This window comes from Varanus komodoensis, unplaced genomic scaffold (genome assembly GCF_004798865.1).
Source record: "Varanus komodoensis strain SLA01 unplaced genomic scaffold, ASM479886v1 scaffold1, whole genome shotgun sequence".
NCBI classification, from domain to species: Eukaryota; Metazoa; Chordata; class Lepidosauria; order Squamata; family Varanidae; genus Varanus; species Varanus komodoensis.
Genome location: NW_025335268.1, coordinates 120,489,407 through 120,514,498, shown reverse-complemented (window position 1 = coordinate 120,514,498; position 25,092 = coordinate 120,489,407). Strand labels below are relative to the sequence as shown.

The 25,092-nt window shown below is 43.3% G+C and overlaps 1 protein-coding gene across 1 annotated transcript; it reads right to left on the bottom strand.

Moving 5' to 3' along the window:
• Positions 1-2,259: 2,259 nt before the first annotated feature.
• KCNA2 (potassium voltage-gated channel subfamily A member 2) lies at positions 2,260-3,759 on the bottom strand. The gene has a single exon (XM_044450886.1). The coding sequence runs from the start codon at positions 3,757-3,759 to the stop codon at positions 2,260-2,262; it is 1,500 nt and encodes a 499-aa protein (XP_044306821.1).
• Between the last annotated feature and the right edge of the window lie 21,333 nt (positions 3,760-25,092).

Below are 25,092 nucleotides of genomic sequence, written 5' to 3'. Positions count from 1 at the left end.
GAATTGGCTTCCACTGCATTCATCCATATCGACACACAAACTGGACCAGTAAGCAAGCTGCCTGAGTGCAGGACACTTGCAGGATTCAACTGATTTTCTGGTTGGGAATTGCACTTGTGCTCCATTTTCAAAGGTTGCCTGCTCTTCTGGAATGTAAACACACACATACACAAACACAGTGCATGCTCAAATAATGTTCATCAGCAACTCAGGATTTGCAACTGTGAGGAGTCCTCCTGACAGCCTCTGGGGCCAAACCTATCCTTCACACAAGGCAGTCTGGAATTTGAGATGGATCAGAAGAAGGGTATTTGCTCACTGCCTTCATTCTCTTAATAGTCCTATTAATTTCAGATGCATCTTTCCTGAGATGTTGATAGCAGAAAGGGCTTTTATTGAAGCGCTGTCCTGCTACCCCTTGAGAATAGAAGCTGTGGCATCAACAGGGTGCCAATTCAGGATGCCAGTCTATGAAAAGAAGTCCATCCAATAGTGCTATTGCCTCTTTGACTCTGCTACAAGTTCTGCTACCAAGTAATACTTAGGCTTCTTTTTTAACAGATTGATTGTCTGAGAGTAGATATGGACTCTTTTCACTCTAACCTGAAGAACACTGAGCCCACTGCAAGGTAACAACATTCCAGTGAAAAACTAAACTCCTAAGCCATGCTGCACATATCCACACATGCACACAGTCACATCCTCAGCTGCTGGAGTCAGCTGGTGCCACGAAGGCCCATTTCCAAAGGGCAACTTGACCCATACCCAATGAAGTGACCTTGGTCTGGCACTACTGCATAAGCCCATGAGTTGCCAGAAGATGCATTAACAACTTAAAGCCAGATTGGGTACAATTCAACATAGTTCTGATGAAGTCACTGGCCCTCTGTACCTTTGCACCTTAGCTGCAAATCTCAAACTGTTCACACTTCTAAGTACTACAGGCAATCCCTGTGGACTCTGATCTAATACATTTGTATATCAAACTTTGCTTAACATTTGGTAGCAAGTATCATCCAGAGAGCTTTTAAACACAGATACACCTGAACTTGTTTCCACCTCTGGTCAGCTATAGATTCCTGCATATGATGCCACTATTAATTAATTACCAGTTGCTCCTTACATGTGGAAGACAGGTGTGTACTTTTCACATCACCTTCCTTAGCTTGTACACTCATACAAGCAAACACTTGGGGTATCGGCCTCACTTATCAAATTTGTGGTCAGCACCATAACCCTTCCCCAGCTGAAAGCCTTCAGTATTATTTTCTTTTATGTCCATGAATCTCCTTCAAGCCACTGGAGAATCTAGAGACACTATAAACAGGTATATTCTATCATCTACTTAAGAAAATAGATATATTTTTGTGTATTAAATATTAAGATCCATGCAACAAATATCCATGCAGCTGTACTGTAATACTGGTTAAATTTCACTGCAGTGTAAATATATCCTAGGCCACAGCTTAGTTGCTCCAGCATTTGAAACAAGATGCTTTTCAGTTCTGTTCTGAATATGTTGGTGACCTCCAAACCAGCAAGGATGCTCGTGTGGGGCTGGGGGGCAGGGGGGGAGTTGTTGTTTTTTAATGTCTCCAGGCTTCTGATGTATCTCTACCAAAGCAACAGAAAATGTCCTACTAAACAGTGCCTCCTGCGAGCCTCACACTGACATGCTGCAGTGGATGAATCCAATGCAGCATTTTTGTTGAGAAGCTTGACCCTGCATGGTTTATTCTCCCTTTGGCATTTCTGATCTGGAAATCTGAACCTTAAAGTAATCTGGACGGATGTTCCATTAATTAAACTATGCATGACCTTTTGTATAATTCCTGAAGCTGGAAAGCTAGAATGATGTATAGTTGCATATTATTTCCTTGGGATATATTTTTGCATGGACTGAGTTCTATATTAAACGATAAGTATCTAGTTGGCATTTGGTAGTTCCTGTTGTTTACATGGGACGACTGTTGGTTTTGTTTTTCTCCAATGCCTTTCATTTGATATTGTGACATAATTTTGCCTTAAATGCTCCATAGACTTGGAACCCCAGAAATCTGTGATGGACAAAAGGATTGCATGAAAGCTTATTGAGCATCAAATGTTAAAAAGAGTCACTTACACAACTATTGCTTCCCATGCAGAACCAATACATGTTGTAGAACATATTGTATTAACTACAATGCAAGGTATTATGCAACATCTGCAGTTGTTCCACTTGAGTTTAAATATGTTATTAGGGTTCCTTTTTATTATTAGTTAGACATCAGTTAGCATTTTGGTTATATTAACATAGTTTGTGTTAGCTAGGGTGCAATTGGCTGTTTTCAAGTTCTCCTCTCTAAAGTCCTCATTGCTATTATTCACACCTTCTTGTATCTCCATATAATCAGACTTACTAATAGTGGAGGCACTTCTGCTTTTCTTTAGGTCAGGGGAAGAAGGGATCTTTGGGCAGCTGGTGACTTGCAAGTATTGAGCTTGCTCCTCTCCCTCTGTCTCACGGTGATAGAAGTAGTTGAAATTGGACACTATAACCGGCACTGGTAAGGCAATTGTTAATACACCTGCAATGGCACACAAGGAACCAACTATTTTCCCACCTATGGTTGTGGGGACCATGTCTCCATAGCCAACTGTTGTCATGGAAACCACGGCCCACCAAAAAGCATCAGGAATGCTGGGGAACTGAGATTCACTCTCGTCAGCCTCTGCAAAGTAGACAGCACTGGAGAATAGGATGACACCAATGAAGAGGAAAAATATCAAGAGGCCTAGTTCCCGCATGCTGGCCTTGAGGGTTTGTCCCAGGATCTGCAGTCCCTTGGAGTGCCTGGAGAGTTTGAAGATCCTGAACACTCTCACCAGACGGATCACTCGGAGGATGGCAAGAGACATTGCCTGCTGGCCTTGCTGGCCATCTTCTGGTTTCTCAGCCAGTTCTGTTCCCAGGGTGATGAAATACGGGATGATGGCGACAATGTCGATGATGTTCATGATGTTGGTAAAAAAGCCAGCTTTGCTGGGGCAGGCAAAGAATCTCACTAAGAATTCAAAGGAGAACCAAATGATGCAGAGTGTCTCAACTATAAAGAAGGGGTCTGTAAAGGATGTTGGCTGCTGATGCCCCATTGTGCCATTGATATTATGGCTTGGGTTGCTGCTGCCGCTATGCATGTCATCATTCTCATCCCGGAACACAGGCAAAGTTTCCAGGCAGAAGCTCACAATTGAGATTAAAATGACCATGACAGAGACAATTGCTATAATCCTGGCTGGTCCAGAGCTTTCTGGGTACTCAAAGAGCAGCCATACTTGTCTCTGAAACTCATTCTCTGGTAAAGGCCGTTCTTCTTCCTTGATGTAGCCCTCATCCTCCCGAAACATCTCCATAGCTTCTTCCCCAAGTTCATAAAACCTGATCTCTTCTGAGAAGATGTCCAAGGGCACATTAACAGGCCGCCTCAACCTGCCACCAGATTGGTAGTAGTACAAAATAGCATCAAAGCTGGGTCTGTTTCGGTCAAAGAAATACTCATTCCGGAGAGGATCAAAATATCTCATTCTCTTTTTAGGGTCCCCTAACAAAGTCTCTGGAAATTGAGCAAGTGTCTTAAGCTGTGTTTCAAATCGCAGTCCCGAGATGTTAATGACCACCCTCTCACAACATTCATGATCTGTTTCTGGGTTATAGGTGTCTTGAGGGTGACCAGGCAAAGCTGCTGCTTCATCTGTGGGGTCTCCAGTAGCAACGGTCATATTTAAGCCTTTAATCAAAACTTTCCTGAATGTCTGGAGGGGGTGGAATAAGGTTCACAGGGACTCTAATATCTGTTGGACTGGTATACACATGGGCTTGGGAGTGGCTCATGAAAACGATCAAAACAGGAGATCAAAATGTGAGTCCAGCTGAAAGAGAGAAATAAATGATAATATGAGCATTGCCCTCAACTTTCAGAAGAATCTCTATTTCACACAAAATGTCTTGGTTATTTTTAATTTGCCTCCTCGGCGTAACTTGATGGCTGATGGGAGGCTCTCACATCCCCACACTGTGCTATTTAAGAAGGGTTGAATGGTACAAGAAGAAATGGGGAAAGCTTTCTTAACAGGCAAGCTCCATAGCACAGCATGTTTTTCATAGCCTGCACTGTTTATTCAAAGAACTTGAAAGACTGCTCTGACTTTATTCCTGCACTGAAGCATTCAGGTTTACCCATGTGGCACCTGAGACTTCAGCATCCACCTCTAGGAATACCCTAGGGGCCCAGAGACAGTTAAGCATCAAACCCTCTGTTGCATCAAGCGTTCCAGTGTACATTTAACACGCTGGGTTCTTGATTTTACCTCCAGGTTGTGCAGTACAGTCTCCCTTGCCTCCCCCCCCCCCCCCACATGCTCCCTTCTCTGCTATGTTTTCAGTTTGCAAGCGCTATCTCTGCTGCCTTCCCTTGCTGCATTTCTGCACTGAAGCTCCTCTCCTGCAATTGCCAGAGGAATAATACCACATGAGGAAAGAACTTGCATTACCTGGCAGAGGATATCTCAGGGTCTGTGACACCAATTCTCTGACCTTAGAAAGAAACAGAGACTGGTTTCTGAGATCCCCATAAGTTCCTCTGGCAATTAAGTCATGAAAAAAGGAAAGAAAGTCCCAAATGCAGAGTCTAGATCTGATTATGAGGTGGAGATTGGACAAAGGAAAGGATTCCCAGTAGCTGTTGCAGCCCTTCCTTCAGGACAGTCTCTATCTGAATAAACCTTTTGTATGATACAAGGAAGATGCCACACTCAGCAAAACCTGATGTCCCCAGTGTCCTCAAGAGGTGTGACGTTGCCTGGAAAACCAGCAGTAAGACAAAACCGGCAGAGCTTGAAAACAGCATCTGCAAAGACCCAGTTTTCAAACGCAGCCCTTTCCTTGCCGAGCTGTTTCACAAGCTCTAGCTCTCCTGCATGAAATAAGAGAAGGAACCGTGGCAGCATGAAAAACATCTCCCTGTGTGTCTCCTTCTCTCTTTAACACAGACACACACACACAGAGACAGACACAGACACACACGTACAGACAGCTGTGCACTGTTGAAGGTTGAGAAGTGGTAGTCTACACACCATTTGTCATTGATGTCGTTCACACAGCCCGGCTGGCGCAGGCTCCTCTGCAGTGTGGTCTCTCTCCTGGTCTTTCTTCTCAGCAGAAGAATCCGTGCGTTATGCTTTCTGCCACACATAGCTCACCCAGCTGCAGCTGGGTCCACATCAGAGAAGCTCTGGCCTTCATGCCGCATGCAGGACACTTCTTGGAAAGATCCGACCCAAAGCGCCTGAGGAAGACCCCATGTGGGCTCAAGCGCTCAGCCAGAAATCCCCCCTGTGATGTCCACGTCCTTAGCACAATGCTGCATTGCCAGCTGTCCAGCCTCTGGCTTGGTCTAAGTGGAGGCTCAGCTCACCGACAGGCACAGGAAGCTACTCGGTTCTCTCCTCTGGATTCTGCTTTTTCTCTTCTTGTTGTTGCTAAGCCAAACCAAAGGTTTTTCCCTCCCCAAGAGAGGCTCCCTGGCATCCTATCCTCAACAGTAGACAGCCGCCTTGCTTACCCACTCACAGTCAGGATTCAAGAACTAAGGAAGGGGAGGCAAGTGAAATACCACCTTTTAGTCTTTGTCCCCGAGAAAGAGATTTTCGCATGCACCTGACCTGTTATCCTTCTTGATGCCCAACACCATCCTCATCCTTCAGGCCGTGCTTCAGGGTCGCCTTTCACTGCATTTTAGCCCTGTCTCCTGACTCCCAGCCTCCCTTCTCCTTATGCATTAGAAAAATAGTACAACCCTGACAAAGCTTGCAGCCTTCAACTGCTATGCTTAACCCCTAGTTTACCATTACAAAATCATAGAAGGTTATCATATGCTCCATTCTCCCCCCCACCCTTTCCCCTCTCCCTCCTCCTCCTCCGAATCGCTAAGAGAATCCACCCCTCTTGGGAACTGAGGGTTTTTAAGGCAATATTTCTGAATGCAAAATAGGAAGCATAGTTTACAACCAACCTTACGTGCACAAAATGGAACAAAACGAATCCAACCTCAGTTTTTAAATCATTTGCCCACCAACAATTAATATTACACAAAGTCAAGATGAACAACCAGACTCCAAAAGAATTATCTTTCAGCAGGTCCATTTTCTTTGGCTGTGATATAGATTGCCACATCTTAGTAACAATGCATTTTTAAAATCACACAATGCTATGGTGTCATCTGTGCTTAACATCTTTCAAATATCTCCAAGCTCTCCCCCAGTCTGAGTGTTACAATATCCTTGCTTGGAAGACATATATATACAGTATATGGAGAGTCATATTCTCTCACATGAGATGTGGCTAATGAAGATTTATTGGGGTCCTTGCAGGAGGTGAAGCGCTTCAGATAAATACATGCAAAGGAAAATGAGTTGAAATAAATCTCAGGGCAGGTATGATGCAGCCTACATGCTACAGAAGGTTCAGATTATGCTTCGAGGCACAGGTGCATGCAATGAGGAAAAGGCCATGTTTGATTTACCCTTTCCAGTTGAAATAGGAAGCATCCATTTTCACAGTTTGTGGTAAACCTCTATTTAACTGGGGGCGGGGGTGCCGAGTAGCTGCTTACAATTGGTTCTGCAGTTAGGCATGCAACGAATACATAACAAGCTTTCAGTGCCGTGGTGCCCCTCCTCACCTGCGGATAGAGGAAGATAACTTAAAGGGGACAGAGCTTAGAGACAAAGAGGGAAATCACCAGCAGTGAACTTTACCTTCCTGACAGCAATGACCAGCCAGAAAAGCTGTGGTCATTTTCTCTTCTTAGCTCTCTCTCAATCCCTCTCTCTCTCTCTCAACTTTTCTTTAGCGGTGCCCTAGAGAACAGTTATCCCCTGAACATACTGTTTTAATGACATTTGCTGGTACGGCAACATGCGCCTATAATATTTTTAGTAGCCAATTAGCTTGGTCAAAAGAGCACAAATAATCCTTTCTTAGCTGAGAAAATTGCATCACAGGAGAACGTAACAGGCGACATCATGGGCGACATTAAGGCCTGTGGACCGCTTCTGTGGGAAAAGTTTCTGTTTGAGATTGTAGGAAGTAACAGAAAGAGGGTTTTCCCTGTAGTGTTTGATGTATGACTGTTGTTATACAGCTAGATGTCATCATTTGAACTTGCAGTCGCTGAGTAATTAGCATGAATCAGTCCTTGGGCCCAAACCCTGATCTAACATTACTCTGCTGAATCAGTCCATTGCTCTCTCTGATCCAGCATCCTGTTCACTCAGTGGCCAAGCAAGTGCCACAGGAGGCCAGCAAACAGGAAGGGAGGGCAATTTCATGCACACCCATGCCGGTCAAGTTCCCCAGCAAATGGCATGCAGAGCCACACTCTCTCTGACACCAGATTTTATATATAGAAATCATGGCCAGCAGCCACTCAAAGCTTCATCCTCCATGAATTTGTTTAATCTCCTATCAAAGCCTTCCAAGTTAGTGACTATCACTACATCTTATGTTAGCAAATTCCATAGCTTAACTGTGCACTATGTGAAGTAGTACTTCCTTTTATCTGTCCTGATGGGAAGTCTTTGGGTTCTAATATTATAAGATATATTATACCCACTTTTTCATGCCATGCATAATTCTGTACACTGTTAATATGTCTTCCCATGCTTATTGTTTTCTAAGCTAAATAGCCCTAGATAATAGTCCTCATAGGAAAGTTTCTCCAGTCCTTTGATCATTTTGGTTGCCCTTTTCTGCAGCCTTTTCAGTTCTACAATATCCTTTCTGAGTTGCAGTGACCAGAAGTGCATACATGATTCTAAGTGTGGTCACACCATAGATTTGCTTAAGGGCTGTATGATACTGCCAGTTTTATATTCAATACCTTTTCTAATTATTCTAATTATTTGTTGTTTTGAACAGCAGACACACATCTGGCCGATGTTTGCATCAAGCGCTCCATCACATCTGCAAGGCCTCTCTTGTGTCACTACTGGCCCAGGTTCCATCAGCATATGGAAGCTGGGAATTTTTGCCCTAACATGTATCACTTTACTCTTACTTACATTTAACTGCATTTCATGTCCATTCTTCTAGTTTTGAGATATCTTTCTGGAGCTCTCTGCAATTCTTTTCATTTTAAGCGTGCAAAATAATTGGTTCCATCAACAAAACTTGTCAGTACACTGTTCACTCATAATTCCAGATGATTTATGAACAAATTAAAAAGCAGTGGTTCCAATAAAGAACCTCAAGGAAACCCACTGACTACATTCCTCCATTGGAAAAAAAAATTACACATTCCAACTTTCTGCTTTCTGTTCTTTAACCAATTACTAATCAATAATAGGACTTTTCCTTTTGTTCCTTGACTGCTAAGTTTGCTCAAGAGTCTTTGGTGCAGAATTTTATTGAAAATATTTTTGGAAATTCATGTAAACAAGGTCTTTGCAATTATCCTTATAAACATTTTTATTGACATTTCTGAAAAATTCTAAAAGTTTAGTAAGACAGGACAAACATCTGTAGGTACCATGCTGAGTCTTTACAACAGGACTTGACCTTGTATGTCTGATAATTTTCCATTTAAGAATATTTCACACCCATTTATCCAGAGCAGATGTTAAGTTTGTAGAGTTCCAGATCTCCTCTGGATTCCTTTCTAAAAATTGGTGTTACTTTTGCTACATTCCATTCCTCTTGTACAGACCTATTAGGGACCTATTATATATTTTTGTAAGAAGATCCTCCATTTCACATATGAATGTGGAATAGGACAGATCAAGCCTCTGCATGGAGAACACATTCAAAGAGAGGACTGCAGTCTGCAAAAGGGAACCTCTGGTTGCTTTACAGTCACCTCAGATGGCAGATGCTGAACAAAAGAGTTGCCATCAGGCCATTTTACTTTTTTTTTTTGGGGGGGGGGGGGGGGCAAAGTAATGCTTGCTACACAGCCAGTCCTGCACCCCCTTAACTATCCCACAACTCTTCAATATGATGGAAGATGCTATCCTCGGAGCAGTGCTGAAATTAAATTCAGTTGTCAGACCAGGTGGTGTCCATACAAGGAATGGAAGATGTCACCATCTTGTGCTTTGCCTTAGGCAGCAGAATACCTTGGGGGAGGGCGGCTGTGGGGCCTAGAGTTGCTGATAATCCTGCTTCCCTTTATTTAATTTTCATTGAACGTGATTTCAATGTGCCTTTAAAGCACCAGATGGGTAGATACTGCAATTAAAAATCCCAGCAATATCTCAGTGCAGAGTGTTGCAGTGGCAAACTGGGGAGATTAAAATGCTGGCTCTGATGGAAAGTTGTTGTCAGCCATTCCTACCCCGGAAGGAGTGGGGACAGGGTGGTCGATGAGCCAGGGCATGGCAGAGGGCTTTCCAAGTTGGCCTTGTGGTAGATCCCATAGGAATGCTAAAGCGGAATGTAGGAAAGGGACATGTCAGCATAGCAGCCAAAGCGGATCTGGCTGTTGGCCAAAAAGAAAATGTGAGCCTCACAGAAAAATCCAGAATCTGCCTATGGAAGATCCAGCCTGATGTAGAAGCATTATAGCTAGGCCAGGAAAGCTTTTCCTGGGTTGCCAGGAAAAGGAGATACGATACACCTGGGAGAAAAACACAGCCTCTTTCTGCTCCATCTCCTTGACTGGTTTACCATGATGGATACCAGGATGCAGACGAGGGGACTGCCAGACACCAGCTGATTCTGACCATTTTATTTTATATTAAACAGACTCTGTTCTTGTTTGTTCTTCCAGTGAGGGAACTGCTTATTATTAAGTTCTAGTTGGTATATTTTACTTAAATGCTATGATGACAGGCTGAAGAAGGTTCTGCCTGTGATTCTGGTTCAGCTTTCTGAGATTCCCCAAATGTCTATAGCCCTTTCGCCTGGACCCTCTCTTTTTTCCCAGGCACCAATCATTCAGTGTTTCCCTGGCGTTTGTGCATTTCCGACAATGCTGCAAGATGGAAATGCTTCTGCTGATGTTCAGTTACCAACAGTAAGCGCTTAAGTGTCAATGTACTGGCATTTTTGGCTCCAAGCCTCTCTCCTTTGGTTACACCTATCACTGGAAAGTGCCCCTGAGAGCGTCTCCAAAATGGAATTCAGGCCTTGGATTGGCTGTGGCCACTGGGAGCAATAGACATGAAATATTCATAATCACAAGACGTTCAACTCCCAGGCCAGACCTCCTTGATGCTGGGACTGGCAATGCACTGCTACAGCACCCCTAGAATAGCTGCAATGTCCAAGATGTGGCCAGGTGGGGGAAGGGGCCGCAAGAAAAGTACAAAGCCAGGAGGTAGAAACGAGGTGCAGAAACCTCAGGCTTACCTCCAGGGTCCCTGCCAACTCTGCTGGTGCCCACCAAGCAGGGCCCATGCAGGCAATAACGCCTTCCTACCACCCACAAGTTCACAATGATGGGGACATGTGTCTAGCATAACCCATATCATTACACTACTCTATGCATAAACACACACATTCACCACATGTGTGATGCACAGCCTGGACAGTGCATCAGCCCCAGTGCCATGGCAAGTGCCCAGGCTTCTCTGTTCAAATTCCCTCACAACGCTCACCACACTGGAGGACAACACACACACAAAAGGAAGGAGGAGACTTGGCATTTTGTACAACTGGTCCGGTAACAATATTCTCTGGAGGGGCAGCTCACAAGCTAAGCTAGCCAAGGAGAGGAGCCAGGAGGCACAACAAGCGCAAGCAGAGGCAGACCCAAACGCACACGTCTGGGTGCTGATCCCAGCAGCCCCAAGTGGCTTTCTTGAAAGGCCATGGGGTTGGGAAACAGGGGTTCAACCTGCCCCCCAGGGGAAAAGAGCCATGGCCCTGATCATCTTGTGCATGTCTGCAGGGGAAAGGTCATGACAGGGTCAAAAGAAGACAACTCCGGGGGCTCCAAACCTGCTGAACAAGGCCCCTGTTAGTCAGAAGAGCGGAGAGCCAACAAGCCCTTCACAGAGCCTTTCTCCTGAGCGCAATGCAAATGCAACTGCCAGCAGGGAAGGGGCGGCAAGAGGAGCCCTGGGAAGCTTACATTTGTGCCCTCGAAGTGCCTGGTTCAAATCCAGGGGACAAGCCTATACAGTGGTACCTCAGCTCAGGAACTCTGGTCACGACCCGAACTGGTCGTGAGCCAAGTCAAATTTCCCAGAAGATTCAATGTAAATAAGGCTAATCCATTCTGTAATTATTTTTTAATCACAAAAATTTGAAACAAAGTAACAAAGTACAGTACAGTAGAGAACACTAACCTAGGTGGGGGGAGGTTACTGTCTGGGGGGAGATTTGTTGTTTGTCCCCCTCCATAAGGAAATTGGGGAGATCTCTTTCAGGGGTTTCCTCTCTGCTTTGTCTCTTAGCAGCAGGGTCAATTCTGGCGAAAAATCTGCACGTTCTTGTCACCTTCATTTCCGCTCTGCGCATTCATTTTACCACCATGCTTGCCCTGCACTTTCTTTGGAGCCATTATTCAATATGCTTCACAGCAAGTGACCACAGGTCTGTCTGTGACCGCGAGCAGGGAAGATGGCTGTGATCGTGATCATGCTCACGGGGGAAAAGATGGCCGCGATCACGATCGTGTTTGTGCGGGAACATGGCTGTGATCATGGCCATCACCCAATGCAGAGTTCGCAACCTGAGGCAATTTTTTTCTGAAATTTCTGTTCATGACCCGATTTGCTCGTAAACTGAGGCGTTTGCGAGCCGAGGTACCACTGTACTAGAAAGCTGGAGAGTTCCCCACCATCCAGGAATCCCTGAAGGAACACTGCATGGACCAATTGCCTGGCCCTGAATGGGCAAACCAGCCTATGTGGCCCCGTCCCCAGCAAGCCATGTGACCAGCGCCCTCTCCAGGAGGCCTTGGGAGCTTGCCCTCCAGGGCAGCACCCCAGCGGGCCCTTCTCTCCCTCTTCCTCCATCTCCCTCCCTATCCCTTGCTGTCTGCACCAACCCGAACTGCACCTGCTCCCTTTGTGCCCCCCACAAGCTGCCTCCTCACAGGCCAGGCAGCCTGAGTGAACAGAAACAGGGGGAGAAAAAGAGGGGGACTTTCTGCCTCATCCTTCAAAGCCAGCCAAAATCAGGTCCTACCAGAGTGAGGGGAAAGGATCCCCTTGTAGCACTCACTATTGCCAGAGACACCACAGAAAAGCATGACTGAAGCCTTTACTGGGCAGTGCCTGGGTCATTTGGAAGAAATCCTGAAAAACACATACAGGTATGTGGAGTTAGCAACCAGTCACCTCAATGGGGCTCCAGTGACCTGGAAAGTGGCCCCCAGGGAGGTGACAGCAGGGACTTGAATGGCTCCAGCCCCACGGCTGAACACCTTCACCAGTTGCTGGTCTTGTCATGGAACTTGCCCGAATTCATGAGCCTTCCTGGAGCAAGAAGGCCAGCAACCCCATGGAGGACCAGTGAGGAGCCAGCCGGTCATGCCCTTCTCCCATGGCCAGCATGGAGTAAGCTGTGGAGTTGATCTATCTCCGTGAGGATGCTGCCTGCAGAGGGCAAGAGGGGACATGCAGAGAGAAGCACGAGTAAAAACTGGCAGCTGGAGCATATCTCATAGCAGGGTGGTGAGGAGAAGAGGGCGTGGTGAATACTCAGCCATCGCTCATGCTTCAGCATCCCCCCCCCCCCCGAGGCCTGTGAGGATGCTCCCCTTGCAGGCTATATTGAAACACTGCTGTGTATAGCACCTATTTGTTCTGCACCACACATGTGTGTTGAGATCCTTCCAGGCAACATGGCTCATGGGTGTTTTCAGAACTTGGTGATGCCAGTGGTGAAAATGGAGTTAATATCGCCTCTTTCTGGAGTAGCTGGAAACATGAGCAAGTTTTGAAAAAGTGGAGGGTTCTGAGAACTGTCAGTTCAACACACAAAATCAAGAGGATTACATTACTAAGAAAGTGACATTGTCCCATCCTTCTGCCTTTGGTGCATTGACTTTTACCACTTTCCCCTGTGTGCCAGTGCTTTTCCGCTGACAGCTAGGCGACTGGGCCCTGGCAACTGTGCACAAATTAACCTATATGCTCCTTCGTCTTGTCAGTTTCCATGTATCTTATCTATTCCACCTCCTCACTCCTTTTGACGGTTGAAACAGACAAGGCTATTGACCACACAAGACTACAGACACTGGACAGCTGTGGTGTGCTTGTGACCCCCACCCTCACCCCTGACACACAATCATGAACACATTTGTGCAGTTTTCTTGGACTGAAAAACTAATTTTAAAAGAGTGGAGAGCAATTGATTCCAAAGCACTGCTTGGGCATCAGTGGACGACAACACAGGTGAAAGTGTGAAGAGATGCAAGGCAGTGTTGCTCCTCTTACCAAGTGGTTCATTAGCTGATCCCTCTAATTCATAATGAAATTGGTCTCCCGGGTTCTGGAAATACAGAAACCCATCATGGATCAAATAGATCCTAGAACAAGTCATGGGTTGTCAGGGTGGCTTGTTACCAAAAATTAAGCCAGCTTCTAGGAAGTACTCTGGGTTCAGATGATATGACAGCACGGTAGTTTACCCCGATGGGTCATCACATCTTCTCAGAGAGATCTCTGAAGTGTTGCTTTTGAAATTCTTCTCAGTTCAAAGGCAGATGATTCTGGCTTGGTGTAATTATCAGAAGGACCCATCACTAGGAGAGGCAAGTTCACTCCCAAAGTAGCAGAGTTCTATGGCACCTTGAAAATTTGAAAGCCATCTGAAGGATGTTAAAAACCATCAAAATACGTCTCTTTTGTGTGGTGCATGTGTATGCGAATGGATGGGAAGAGTGTGAATATGAATGGGTAAGGAAATAGTTGAGGGATATGAATGGATAAATGGTCGTGTGTGAGTGTGTGTGTGTGTAGGGATGATTGGGAGAAGGAAGGAAGGAAGGAAGGAAGGAAGGAAGGAAGGAAGGAAGGAAGGAAGGAGACAGACAGGGAGACACAGAGAGAGAGAGAGCGCCTTGATGACCAGTCTGCTCGCTTTCTCTCTTAAAATCTTCACCACCATAAATGCCTTCTCTCACTCTTGCTCTCACCCTCTAAAAATCCTAGAGAAGACAAGAGAGTGAAACTGCAGAGTGACCACGAAAAAAGAGAAAATGTGGGGAGGCTCTGCCTCCACTATCACTGGCACTTGACAGGTTACATGCAAAGAAATATAGCCCTTGATGGCAGGCAGGGGAGGGGATGGCATCCCCAAGCCTGGAACACAGGAGGAATGGTGGCCATTGCCTCACCCTCTGACTGCCAGTGCTACAGAAATGCATGAAATGCATTGTAAGGACAGCATCAGATTATGAACTTAACATGCTGCAACCACTCAATTTCTTAACATGATGCTCTTATCCTGGCCAGAAAAAGATATATTTAAAAGCATTGGAAAAAATGATCCTAGAGGAGTAAAAAAATAGCAAAATACATCCGGCTACTTATTGGCATGAATGCTACCTCCTTCACACATGCATTTAGCAAGCAGCTATGAGAATCAGCCAAAAAACGTGAGCATAATTAACCTAAGAGACTCCAGAAGGTATTGGCTTATGTGTAATGCTGCCCTCTAGTGGCATTTAATGGTTTCTTCAAATATATCACTCCTCAGCAAAACCCATTCTGCCTTTAAAAAAAAAAATACACAGTTTGAGGCCCTGATAGCAATCTTTTGCTGTGGGATAGCAGTTTTTGAACCTAAGCCTTATCAACAATCACTATTCAAGTATTTGCCCACACCAGAATGCTTTGGGAATGATTCCACAATGAAAAAGATGTTTCTTTTCTGCTGGTTTCAGAACTGCCCTCTCTTTTGCTGGCATGGTTTTTGTTTCATTGAAATCCAGCACTGGCCATTTGCCCACTGGTGCATGTGCATCCTGGGAAAGGTTTCTTCTGGTAACCTTTCCTGTGCAGCAATGAAAGCCAGAGGAACCCAGCCAGAAAAATATAGGTGGCAACTGCTCAATACTTCACATAGCTGGCTGCTTTCAATGCCACATTTTCCACTTATTTGCCTTCATAGGCTCATAGCATTCAAGCAGAAGCAAACATTGTGTCAGAGGAGGTCTGTGGTGGTGGTCTGGATAGAAGTACTCTGAAGATATGACACAAATAAGCAAGAGGGAGACTGTATGGGAAAGCCAGCATGAGAAACCTACTTGGTTAGTTATCTCAGCATTTATTTCACAGTCTAAAAGCATTTGTGAAGTCTTGGCACCAAAGCATCTGAACAAAGCAATATGCTTATATTAAGTGCTCCATTAATTCTACTTTGTGGGTAAAGAGATAATGCAGAAAGCATGTACATATGTCAGAGTTGATCAAGGAGCCTGCTGGCTCCATGGCTGAGTAGTAATTAGAAGTCAGATCTCCTGAATCCTAGTCTCATTCCCTTTCCTTAGTCACAGGTGGGCCCTTTGTTTGTTTGTTTGTTTAAAATATTTGTATGCCACCCAATTGTGCCACTGCACCTCTGGGTGGCTCACAACACAAGATAAAAAACCATTGCGCCACCTGCTTCCCCTAAAAACACAATAAAGCATAATAAAACCCACAATATATTACACATTAAAAACAACAATAAAAAAGGTAAAGGTTTCCCCATGACATTAAAGTCCAGTCATGTCTGACTCTAGGGCATGGTGCTCATCTCCGTTCCCTAGCCGAGGGAGTCAGCGTTTGTCTGCAGACAGTCTCTGTGGTCATGTGGCCGGCATGACTAAACGCCGAGGTGCACAGAATGCTGTTACCTTCCCACCAAAGTGCTACCTATTTATCTAGTTGCATTTATATGCTTTTGAATTGCAAGGTTGGCAGGAGCTGGGACAGAGCAACGGGAACTCACCCCATTGTGCTGATTCGAACCAGCGACCTTTCGATCAACCAGCCCAGCAGCACAGCAGTTTAAACCACTGCGCCACCTGCATCCCTAAAAACATCAATAAACATACAAAACATACAAAAACAAGGTCTATGGCAATTAGTTCTTAACATGTTTTTTTTAAAGGAAAGCTTTTGCCATTTCAGATTATGAAAAAGATGGAATTTTGAAAGCTTTCCAAAGAAAAACAAATGTGTTCAAAGACTTGAAGCAGGGCCCTTCTGGTTAATTTGCCACCAATCTGAAGCCGCATGTTATCAAGGATCCTTACTTACATTTTCAGTTGTGTGTTCTAATCTGTATCTTCAGATTTTAGTCACCAAGGGCACAATCCAACTGAGACTCTTGTCAGCCTACAGATGATCATCCAACAAGGAGTGGACTAAGCAGTGGAGGCGACCTTTGCTTCCCCTGTCCATTTTCGATACACATCTTATCTTTGGCTTTCTAGCTGGGGGTGCCTTGGAGGGAGAGGGAAGGAGAATGCAGCAGACAAAGGATTCCTTGTGTTCTGACCCCTGTGATCTCTTCTCCTCCCTGTCCACCAGAATGTTCCCTTTTCCCCCATCCAAGGTTGCTTTCCAAGCCTTGGAAAGGCACGCAAGCATGGTGAGGGGGCAAAGGAGAGTAGAGCACAGCTTTCTAGCTGCAAGGAAGTTCTGCCTCTGAGCTTGAATCTGAAAAGCAGATGGTGGCTAGGGACCCTGGGATTGCCCAATCCCTGGCATGTTTTTTTAATAGTGGGAGTATACTTGAGACTTTGGAGCGTAAGTTTTTGTTGGCCACACAGAAAAAATCCCACAATGCCCAGCATTCCCAAGCCAGCCAGCCTGGAGAATTCTGGGAGTTGCAGAATACATCCCTGTTCAAACATGCATAGAACTTTATGCTTAATTGGCTTAAGGAGCTCTTTGAATAATTATACTCTTGTAAAGATTTTATAATGAGGTGTCTACCAATTTATTTATATTGTGAACATGAGAATTCAGTCTCTACCTCACAGGATTACAACTCAACCAGTTGCATTGACTTTGTATTTGCAAACTAAATTGACTATATGGTGAAATCTAAGCTTTAGAATGGGTAAGAAAATCTTTTGGGTCTGGCTTGGAAGGATAACTTGATTCTTGCTTTGGATCAATTAGCAGGAGTTGATGATGAGTGTGTGTCATTTTTAGATGTATGTGCCAAATACAATTTGCTTGCTATGGCTGATGACAATACTGGCAAGGGCAGCCTTTGTTAGAATCTAGGTTTGGTTCCATCACTTTTATACTTCACAATCTCCTCTATTACTGGAAACACTTATCAGTAATATTGACTCATGATTCATGTTTATAAATATTTATTATCTGTAAATAAATACAAGATATAAAGCAGGAATAGAAGAGGAAATTGGTATTATTCAATCTAAGTATCTATGTCAGAAGTTTCAGAGGATCTAAGGTTTCATCTTAGTCAACAAAACTCTTGTTTCGTCTCTTTCATAAGGGTTTCTCTGTTTGAACAGATGGAAGTATAATACTGCTAATGCTTCTTTTAATCATATGTTTTGGGAATGTCCAGTAGGTTGCTCCTTTCTGGGAAGAGGCTATAATATGGATAAACATTGTATTTTAACTTTGTATAACCATTGCATATTTACTGATGCATACATTATTGTTGTTTGAAATTATGAACCTGTATACTTGAAGTTTTTAAAATTAGATTTATATCCCACCTTTTTTCTCTCTTGCTTTGAGCCCTTTAGAAAAAACAGACTTACATCATTCCCCTGCAACTGCTGTCAATCTTATCCTCACAACAACCCAGTGAGGTAGGTTGGGCTGAGAGTCTGTAAATGGCCCAAAGTCACACAGTTGGCCCCATAGGTGAATTGGAGCTGGAACCCAGATTGTCTGATTCCCAGTCCCATGCTCAGCATAGTTAATGTCAATGGATTTTCCGTGTCCTTTTGACAGCTAAAGGTCTAATACTAAAACACTGGAAAGATAAATGCTCTATAGAAAGCATTTCTAACACTGTCAGGATTTGAATGAATGACATATGGAAGCCACTCTTCAAAGCGTTCATATATGGATGTTTGCTCTGCCTTTGCTGACATTTCTCTTTAACTGATATATTCAGTTCTATCAAATTTTCCTCTTTTATAGTTTTGTTTTGTTGAAACATATGATGTTTCAAAAATAATATAAGATGGATGAAAGCAACTAACACTTCATAGAGTGCAAAGTTAAACTATGGAATTTGCTAGCACAAGTTGTGGTCATGGCCACCAACTTGGATGGCTCTAAACGGAAATTCAACAAATCCATGGAGGATAATACTGGTCCTGATGGCTGCATATTATCTCCAAGATTAGAAACAGTATGACTATCAATACCAGTTGCTGACAGAAAGAAGATGCAACTGCCTTCATGTCCTGTGCTGGGCTTTCCTTGGTCATCACATCTGGTCGTCCAGGTTGGATTTTGTCAGAACCAGCAGAGCTTTTATATTCTCAATACCAAAAGGCAGCATTTTTCACAGTATGTGGACAGGGCTTCATAGATGTTTTGCGACTGTTCAATTTGACTACTCCAGCCTATTTTGCTTTTGACAAACCTCAGATTACCTTCCACTGTTCACTGATGCCAACCTTGCAGTTCCAAAGCATGCAAATACAAGTAGATAAAAAGGTACCACTTCGGTGGGCAGGTAACAGCGTTCTGTGCACTTCGATGTTTAGTCATGCTGGCCACCTGACCATGGAGACTGTCTGCGGACAAACGCTGGCTCCCTCGGCTAGGAAACGGAGATGAGCACCGCCCCCTAGAGTCAGGCATGACTGGACGTAACGTCAAGGGAAAACCTTTACCTTTTTAAGAACAAGAATGGCAATCCAGATTCTAGAAAGGACATATCACATTGTGTGTTTTTCTGTGTGTATACATTATACATGCATGTACTGGTGATACTGTTGGCACAGCCCCACCTTTGGAATAGGCTCCCCAGAGAGGTGCACCTGTCACCATCACTGTTAGCATTTAGGCCCCAGGCAAAAACTTACCTTTTCTCTGGCTATTTTAACAATTTATTTTAATAGTGATTTGGTTTTGAATCAACAAAAACAAGACCTTTTTATTTAAATGGCATTTTAATTGTTAGCTTATTTATTGATTTTATATCTTTGGCCAGGGCATTTCCAATTATATTGTTTTTATATGATTATATGTATTTATTTATTGTTGTAAGCCGCCCCGAGGCTTCGGCGAATGGGGCGGCATAGAAGTTTACTAAATAAATAAATACTGAATTGTCTAAATTAACATTTTGGCCAAAAAATTTGATTCAATTCATTGAATAATAAATATTCCAAGTAGATACAAATTTTTAATCTTATTAACATAGGGCCTCAGTTCTTTTCCATTTCAGGACAGATAGTGGGTGTAAGTAAATGACAGGCTGATTTAACAAGTGGCATTAACCATGTAAGTAGTCTTTTTTTAAAACTTATCCTTATTTTGCAATTTCATGTGTTGAAAATATTTTGCATTCTTTTTAGACACATGATTTGTGTTTGCACATAATGCAAAGCCATGGTTTTAGGTTGTTGAATTCCAAGTTGTCATGTTATATGAGTTCAGCCACAAACAACTGGAAGAGAAACCATGGTTTGTTATTGAGTTGTGAACAATAAGTTATTTAAACTCTAAGTTGTCCCTACATGTGAACCCAGAAGAGCAAGAATTCAGACTAGATAGGCAATGAGCAAGATCAGTAAAATAACACGCATACACACACCAAAAAAAAACCCACTTTACATGCCAATAGTACATCATAAAGGCATTTGGAATATAGGAAAGGAGCAGGCAAAGGGGGAGGGAAATGAACAACCCAGGAATTGAGAAAGCAAATCATGGCATCTGTCAGACAAACCCTGCACAGGACAACAAACCATGGATTAAATAAACCAGGCTATTATCTTGTCATTCTTTCAAAAACCTTCTAAGATAGAGTAATATTTTTATTCCGTCACTGTAAAGTAAAGAGCGTGGCTTAGCTAATATTATGGCAGAAATCTACTGATCCTTTTCTCCTCTCCATCATCATCATCATCATCATCATCATCACCACCACCTCCTATTGTTGTTCAGTCGCAAAATCATGCCAACTCTTCATGACCTCATGGACAACATTCCTCCAGGTTCTCCTGTCCTCCACCCAACCCCACACCCACCTCAACCTCTGCTGTCCAATTCTCCTTTTGCCTTCGATTTTTCCCAGCATCAGGGTCTTTTCCAATGAGTCCTTCCTTCTCATTAGGTGGCCAAAGTGTTTGAGCTTCAGCTTCAGTATCTGTTCTTCTGAACAACAGCCAGGATAAATTTCCTTTAGGATTGACTGATTTTCTTTGCGGTCCAAGGGACTCTCAGTCTTCTCCAACACCATGATTCAAAAGTGTTAATCCTTTGGCGCTCAGCCTTCCTTATTATTCCCACCTACAGTTTTCCAACAGATGGCAAAAGAAGAAGGGGACGGCAGAGGATGAGGTGGCTAGATGGAGTCACTGAAGCAGTTGGTCTGAGCTTGAGTGGACTCCAGGGGATGGTAGAGGACAGGAAGACCTGGAGGAATGTTGTCCATGGGGTCGTGATGGGTCGGACACAACTTCACGACTAACAACAACAACAACAGTTTTCCAAATGCTGTTCAAAGATTAAGATACGAGTCAATCATGGCTTGCTGGCTCAGAATCTAACAGAAACTATAGAAAAGGAAAGTGAATGTGGCAAGAAGAGGAAAAGCAAGCATTTCAGCAGAGTTCTTTCTTGTAGGTAGCAGGGAAGCTTTGTCTGGCCTAGGGATAGGATCAGGCTGACCTCCCCCTTACCACAAAGTTCTTCCTGGGAGAATGAAGAGTGCAACCTCCCACAGCACTGACAGTGTGCACAATTTTTCTACAGTGGGGACAAGGAAATTCTCTTAATGCAGTTCTGGTGGACCACTTTTGCACAAGCTTGTGCAAGGTCAGACTATTTGGCCATCCACCCGAGTGCAGCCATCACACTGCCATTTCTGAAGGGGCCTCCAGGGCTTCAGGCAGGAGTTCTAATCACATTTCCTGCTTGACCCTTTTAACGGGAGGATTGTACCTGGAGCTTTCTTCATATAAAACTTTTGCTCTCCCTCAGAGCTACTGCATGCTCCATCCATGGTGTTGATATGGGAGGGGATGTTTAGTTAAACTCCAGGTTTTGGATGATCAGAATGATGTCAGGAGCCTGCTTTGCTAAATGCTTCTGTTTTTCACACACCCCATATAATTTTGTATATAGAAATGTGTGGTTGTGTGTGGTTTGCATATGTGTCACAGAATTTCTGTTTATTTGCGCATACAGCAGATGGTCTCCATATAAAACTCTCCTCTCATTTCTTTCCATGAGCTACATAAACAAATGATAAGAATAGCAAAAATCCATCTATTTTTAGCAGGAAATGTTTAACTCTTGAGCAATCAGCACAAATGCCACATGCAATTAAGCCTTGCATCTAAGCAAGAATGAAATCACATTCTCCTTTAAATGCAAGTGTTCAGCCTGGATCGGTAATTTACCAGATGTATGTATCAAAAAGCATTGGGCATGATAAAAATAGTCATAGCTGAGAGCTCACAGACCAATTTCATCTTGGCACACCACACATATTTAGCAAAAGCCCACTGATTCTGGCCCCTGGCAAGCCACATTTTTACAGCTTTCTGCTACACAAATGAGCTGCATTGGCAAGAGTAGGAGTACATGGATTCTATTCTTACAGGTTCAAAACTAAGCTTACAGACTTTTGTAGGATTGCTGTTTTGTTGTGGTTGTTGTTTTTGGCTGAATACTCATGTCAGCAGTAAAAGGGGTCCAACACAGACAGAGACAAACTTGATCATGATTATTATCTGTCCAACAAGATCAGGAAGCAAGAGGAGATTTGGTGCTGGAAGAACAATGGAAGACATTTTTATATGCATTTGAGGATGAGGGTGAAGCTCCTGAAATCTCAGAATACCCATATACAACATGGGGAGGGTTTGATGACTGGACAATAGTGCTATTGTGTTACTTCCATTCTGTTACTTCTGTGAGATCTAGACAGGAGAAAATCATGGGTTTTCCTAATGTCAATAAACAGCTTACTTCCTGCACATCACAGAACAGGTTTGAAAAGCCATAACAGCAGGAGCATTGCATGGGCCACTTTCCTAGAGATTCAAATGCCCCTTTATAATATAGGTAGGGCTATAAAACATGACCAGGGGGCTGCATGGATTTGAATTATCCATTTGCTCATCACTGCTTTACAAACTTGCCCTCAGCATGGACCCCTTGACCACTGCAGCCTGCATTTTCATCAAACCATAGAATAGTAGATTTGGAAAGGGTGTTGAACCCTGTAGGACACTGTTACACCATCCCACTTTGGTGATTGTCTAGAAGCTGTGTGTGTGCGCGCGCGCGCGTGTGTGTGTTGTTTGTTTTATCCTTCCCACTAACCCTGGAATTTCCTGTCCCCAGTAATACCAGTTCCACATTTTTCTTTAAAAAATAAAATAATATAGTATTATTGTGATGGCTGGGTTTGGCTGCATTTGTTTCTCTGTCTGTTTGGAAGATGAATGAACACACTTTCTTTGGTGCTCAGTTTCTAGCATTCTAAGGAAGTCTGAAAGGGTTCCCATCTAACGTACAGGTGGACAACCTCATATTCTGTTATGGTGTGGCATAATTTATATCTCCAACCTGAGATTTTTACACCATCTTGATTTACCATGAGGAAGCTCATCTCCTTGGTCTGCTATCTCATTTTTCAATATGGATACCATGACCTAGTTTCTCAAAGGTGTTGGGCCTTGCACTGTGATTTGAGATGTGAATTTATAGGTATGCATTCAAATGTGGAAATAACAACTATAACTTTAAAAATGATGCAAATGATTGGAGAAGGCTGTGACCAGATGATACTGGTGCCTGCACCAGTATGTTTTAACTGATTGATGGCATGTCAGGCCTGTGCTTTCTTTTCTGAGGGTTCAGGATCTTTAGACCAGGCTTGAACGAATATCTCTGTCAAGTAGGACACAATTATACCTACAGTTCTCTCATCTACTGTAAATGGCTTGGACACCATTACTCCAGAGTGTATTCAACATTCTGTACAAGAACCTCTGAGTTTTACGATGCCAATTATACTTTCAGCTTTATTTTCCTTGACATTTTCTTCTTTTGTTTACAACTGCATTGCTAACCCTGCCCCCTTTCCCACTGTCTGTGGGAGATGCTTGTTGTCATGGTAACCTCTTTTTTTCCTTTTCCCAGATGTTTTGATGCATTTCTTTCTGTTCTATTTATAGCCATGTAGTTTCCCCCTAACCCTGTTCTAGAATGATGATAACAGAGACTACTATGTGGAATGGCTTTTCACACTGTTCTGCTTTCGCCAGTTTTCCTATCAAGTTGGTTGCAGGAATTGTCCAAAATGCTGTACTTCTCTCCTGGAACAGCTGACTTCTGGTGGATCTTCAGAGTAGTTGATGGGTCTGGAGGGAGACGTGGGCTGTGAACTGGATTCTTGATTATGATCTTAATGTGCTGCAAATTCTAAACTCTTTCTCTGCTGGCTTCTGAATGTTCGCATTTCAAGCTCATTTCCCTACCTATAAAGAGGCCCACTTGCTACAATTTGAAAATAGAAGGGGAAAATCATTTTGAAAAAAATAGTGCCTTCAAAAAGAGAACCACTATGGAAAAGTCATTATTCTGTAGAGAAATGTGCCATGTAGACAGTGAGTATTCAGTGGTACTTTCCACACCAACCCTAAACTTATTATAAAAGTACATCCTTTCCAGCCTTCCCCAACCTCGTGCTTTCTAGATCGTTGGGAAATAATTCCCATCGTTCCAGCTAGCATGTGTTGGATGGGAATGATGAGAGGTGTAGTCTGACACACCTGAAGGGCATCTGGTTGGAGAAAGCTAGATTAGTATATACAAAATTCCTAGCTCTGTGCTGCGCATTGGGAAGTTTGGTTATTTATTTATCTAAAGCATTTATATACTGTTTGATTAGCAGTATATAAACTGTTTACACAATCAAAACTGTTTACAAAATCTCATTAAAATATGCAAAATCCAGGCTTTCCCTTGAACTATGTACTGTCACACTGCCATTTGTGGATTGTGTTGTTACAACCTTTATACTTTCCCATTGCATTATATTAATTTGCAGATCTGGCTCTTTGAATTAAGGCAATAGTGCTTTTCGTAATGTGATTGGATTTTTGTATTTAATTTGACATTGATATTGTAACATAGTAGTATGCCTAATTTTATAATACACACATTTAATGAATTTGATATTGCTTTTGTTATACAAGATTCATTTGGGATTTTATACCCACTTTCCAACCTAAATATTGCATTTTTGTGTTTTGGACATTTAAATAGAATTCATCCATTGCTCTGCCCATTTTTTAACAATCCTGTCTGTGATAACAAAATTATGACTCAAATTGAAAAGGAAGCAACATTGGTCTGTAAAAGAAAAAAAAGAAAAAAAAAGAACCTTGTGGAACCTTAAAGCCTAATACTTTATGGCATTTGATTTTCTCATGTATATTGGTCTCTGGCCCACAAAAGCAGATGTCACACTAAATTTGCTAGGCAGTAATCCAGTGGAGATGCCAAAAATCCAGCAATTATGGGCATCTTTGCTTCCCACCCTGCAAATCAGCTAGTGATTTTGGCCATCTCTGCATGGTGCTTCAAGAGGCTAGAGAACTGCCAGGATGCATCATATTTTGGCAGACACAATCTCCTCCCCTCTCCACCCAAACAGCCTTTTTACCCCTCAACTGAGGCTTGACATAGGACCTCTGACGTGCGCTGTTGTCCTTTCCATGCTGACTTGAGAAGGGAGAAGATCAAAATGCAGGTTTCCAGCTTTGCGGTCAGAGCTCTTTTCCAACCTCAGATGTGGGAATCCAAACAGTCCTATGGCTCACTAGACGCTGTCTAGGAGCAATAGGACTGCTCTGCCCATCTTTCAGGGATTGGTGGACAACTTGTTATCTTCCAGCTGTTGTGGCTACAACTCAAATTTTC

Bases quoted from the DNA above. Each gene is read 5' to 3' on its own strand.
- KCNA2 (XM_044450886.1), bottom strand. From the start codon at position 3,759: ATGACCGTTGCTACTGGAGACCCCACAGATGAAGCAGCAGCTTTGCCT.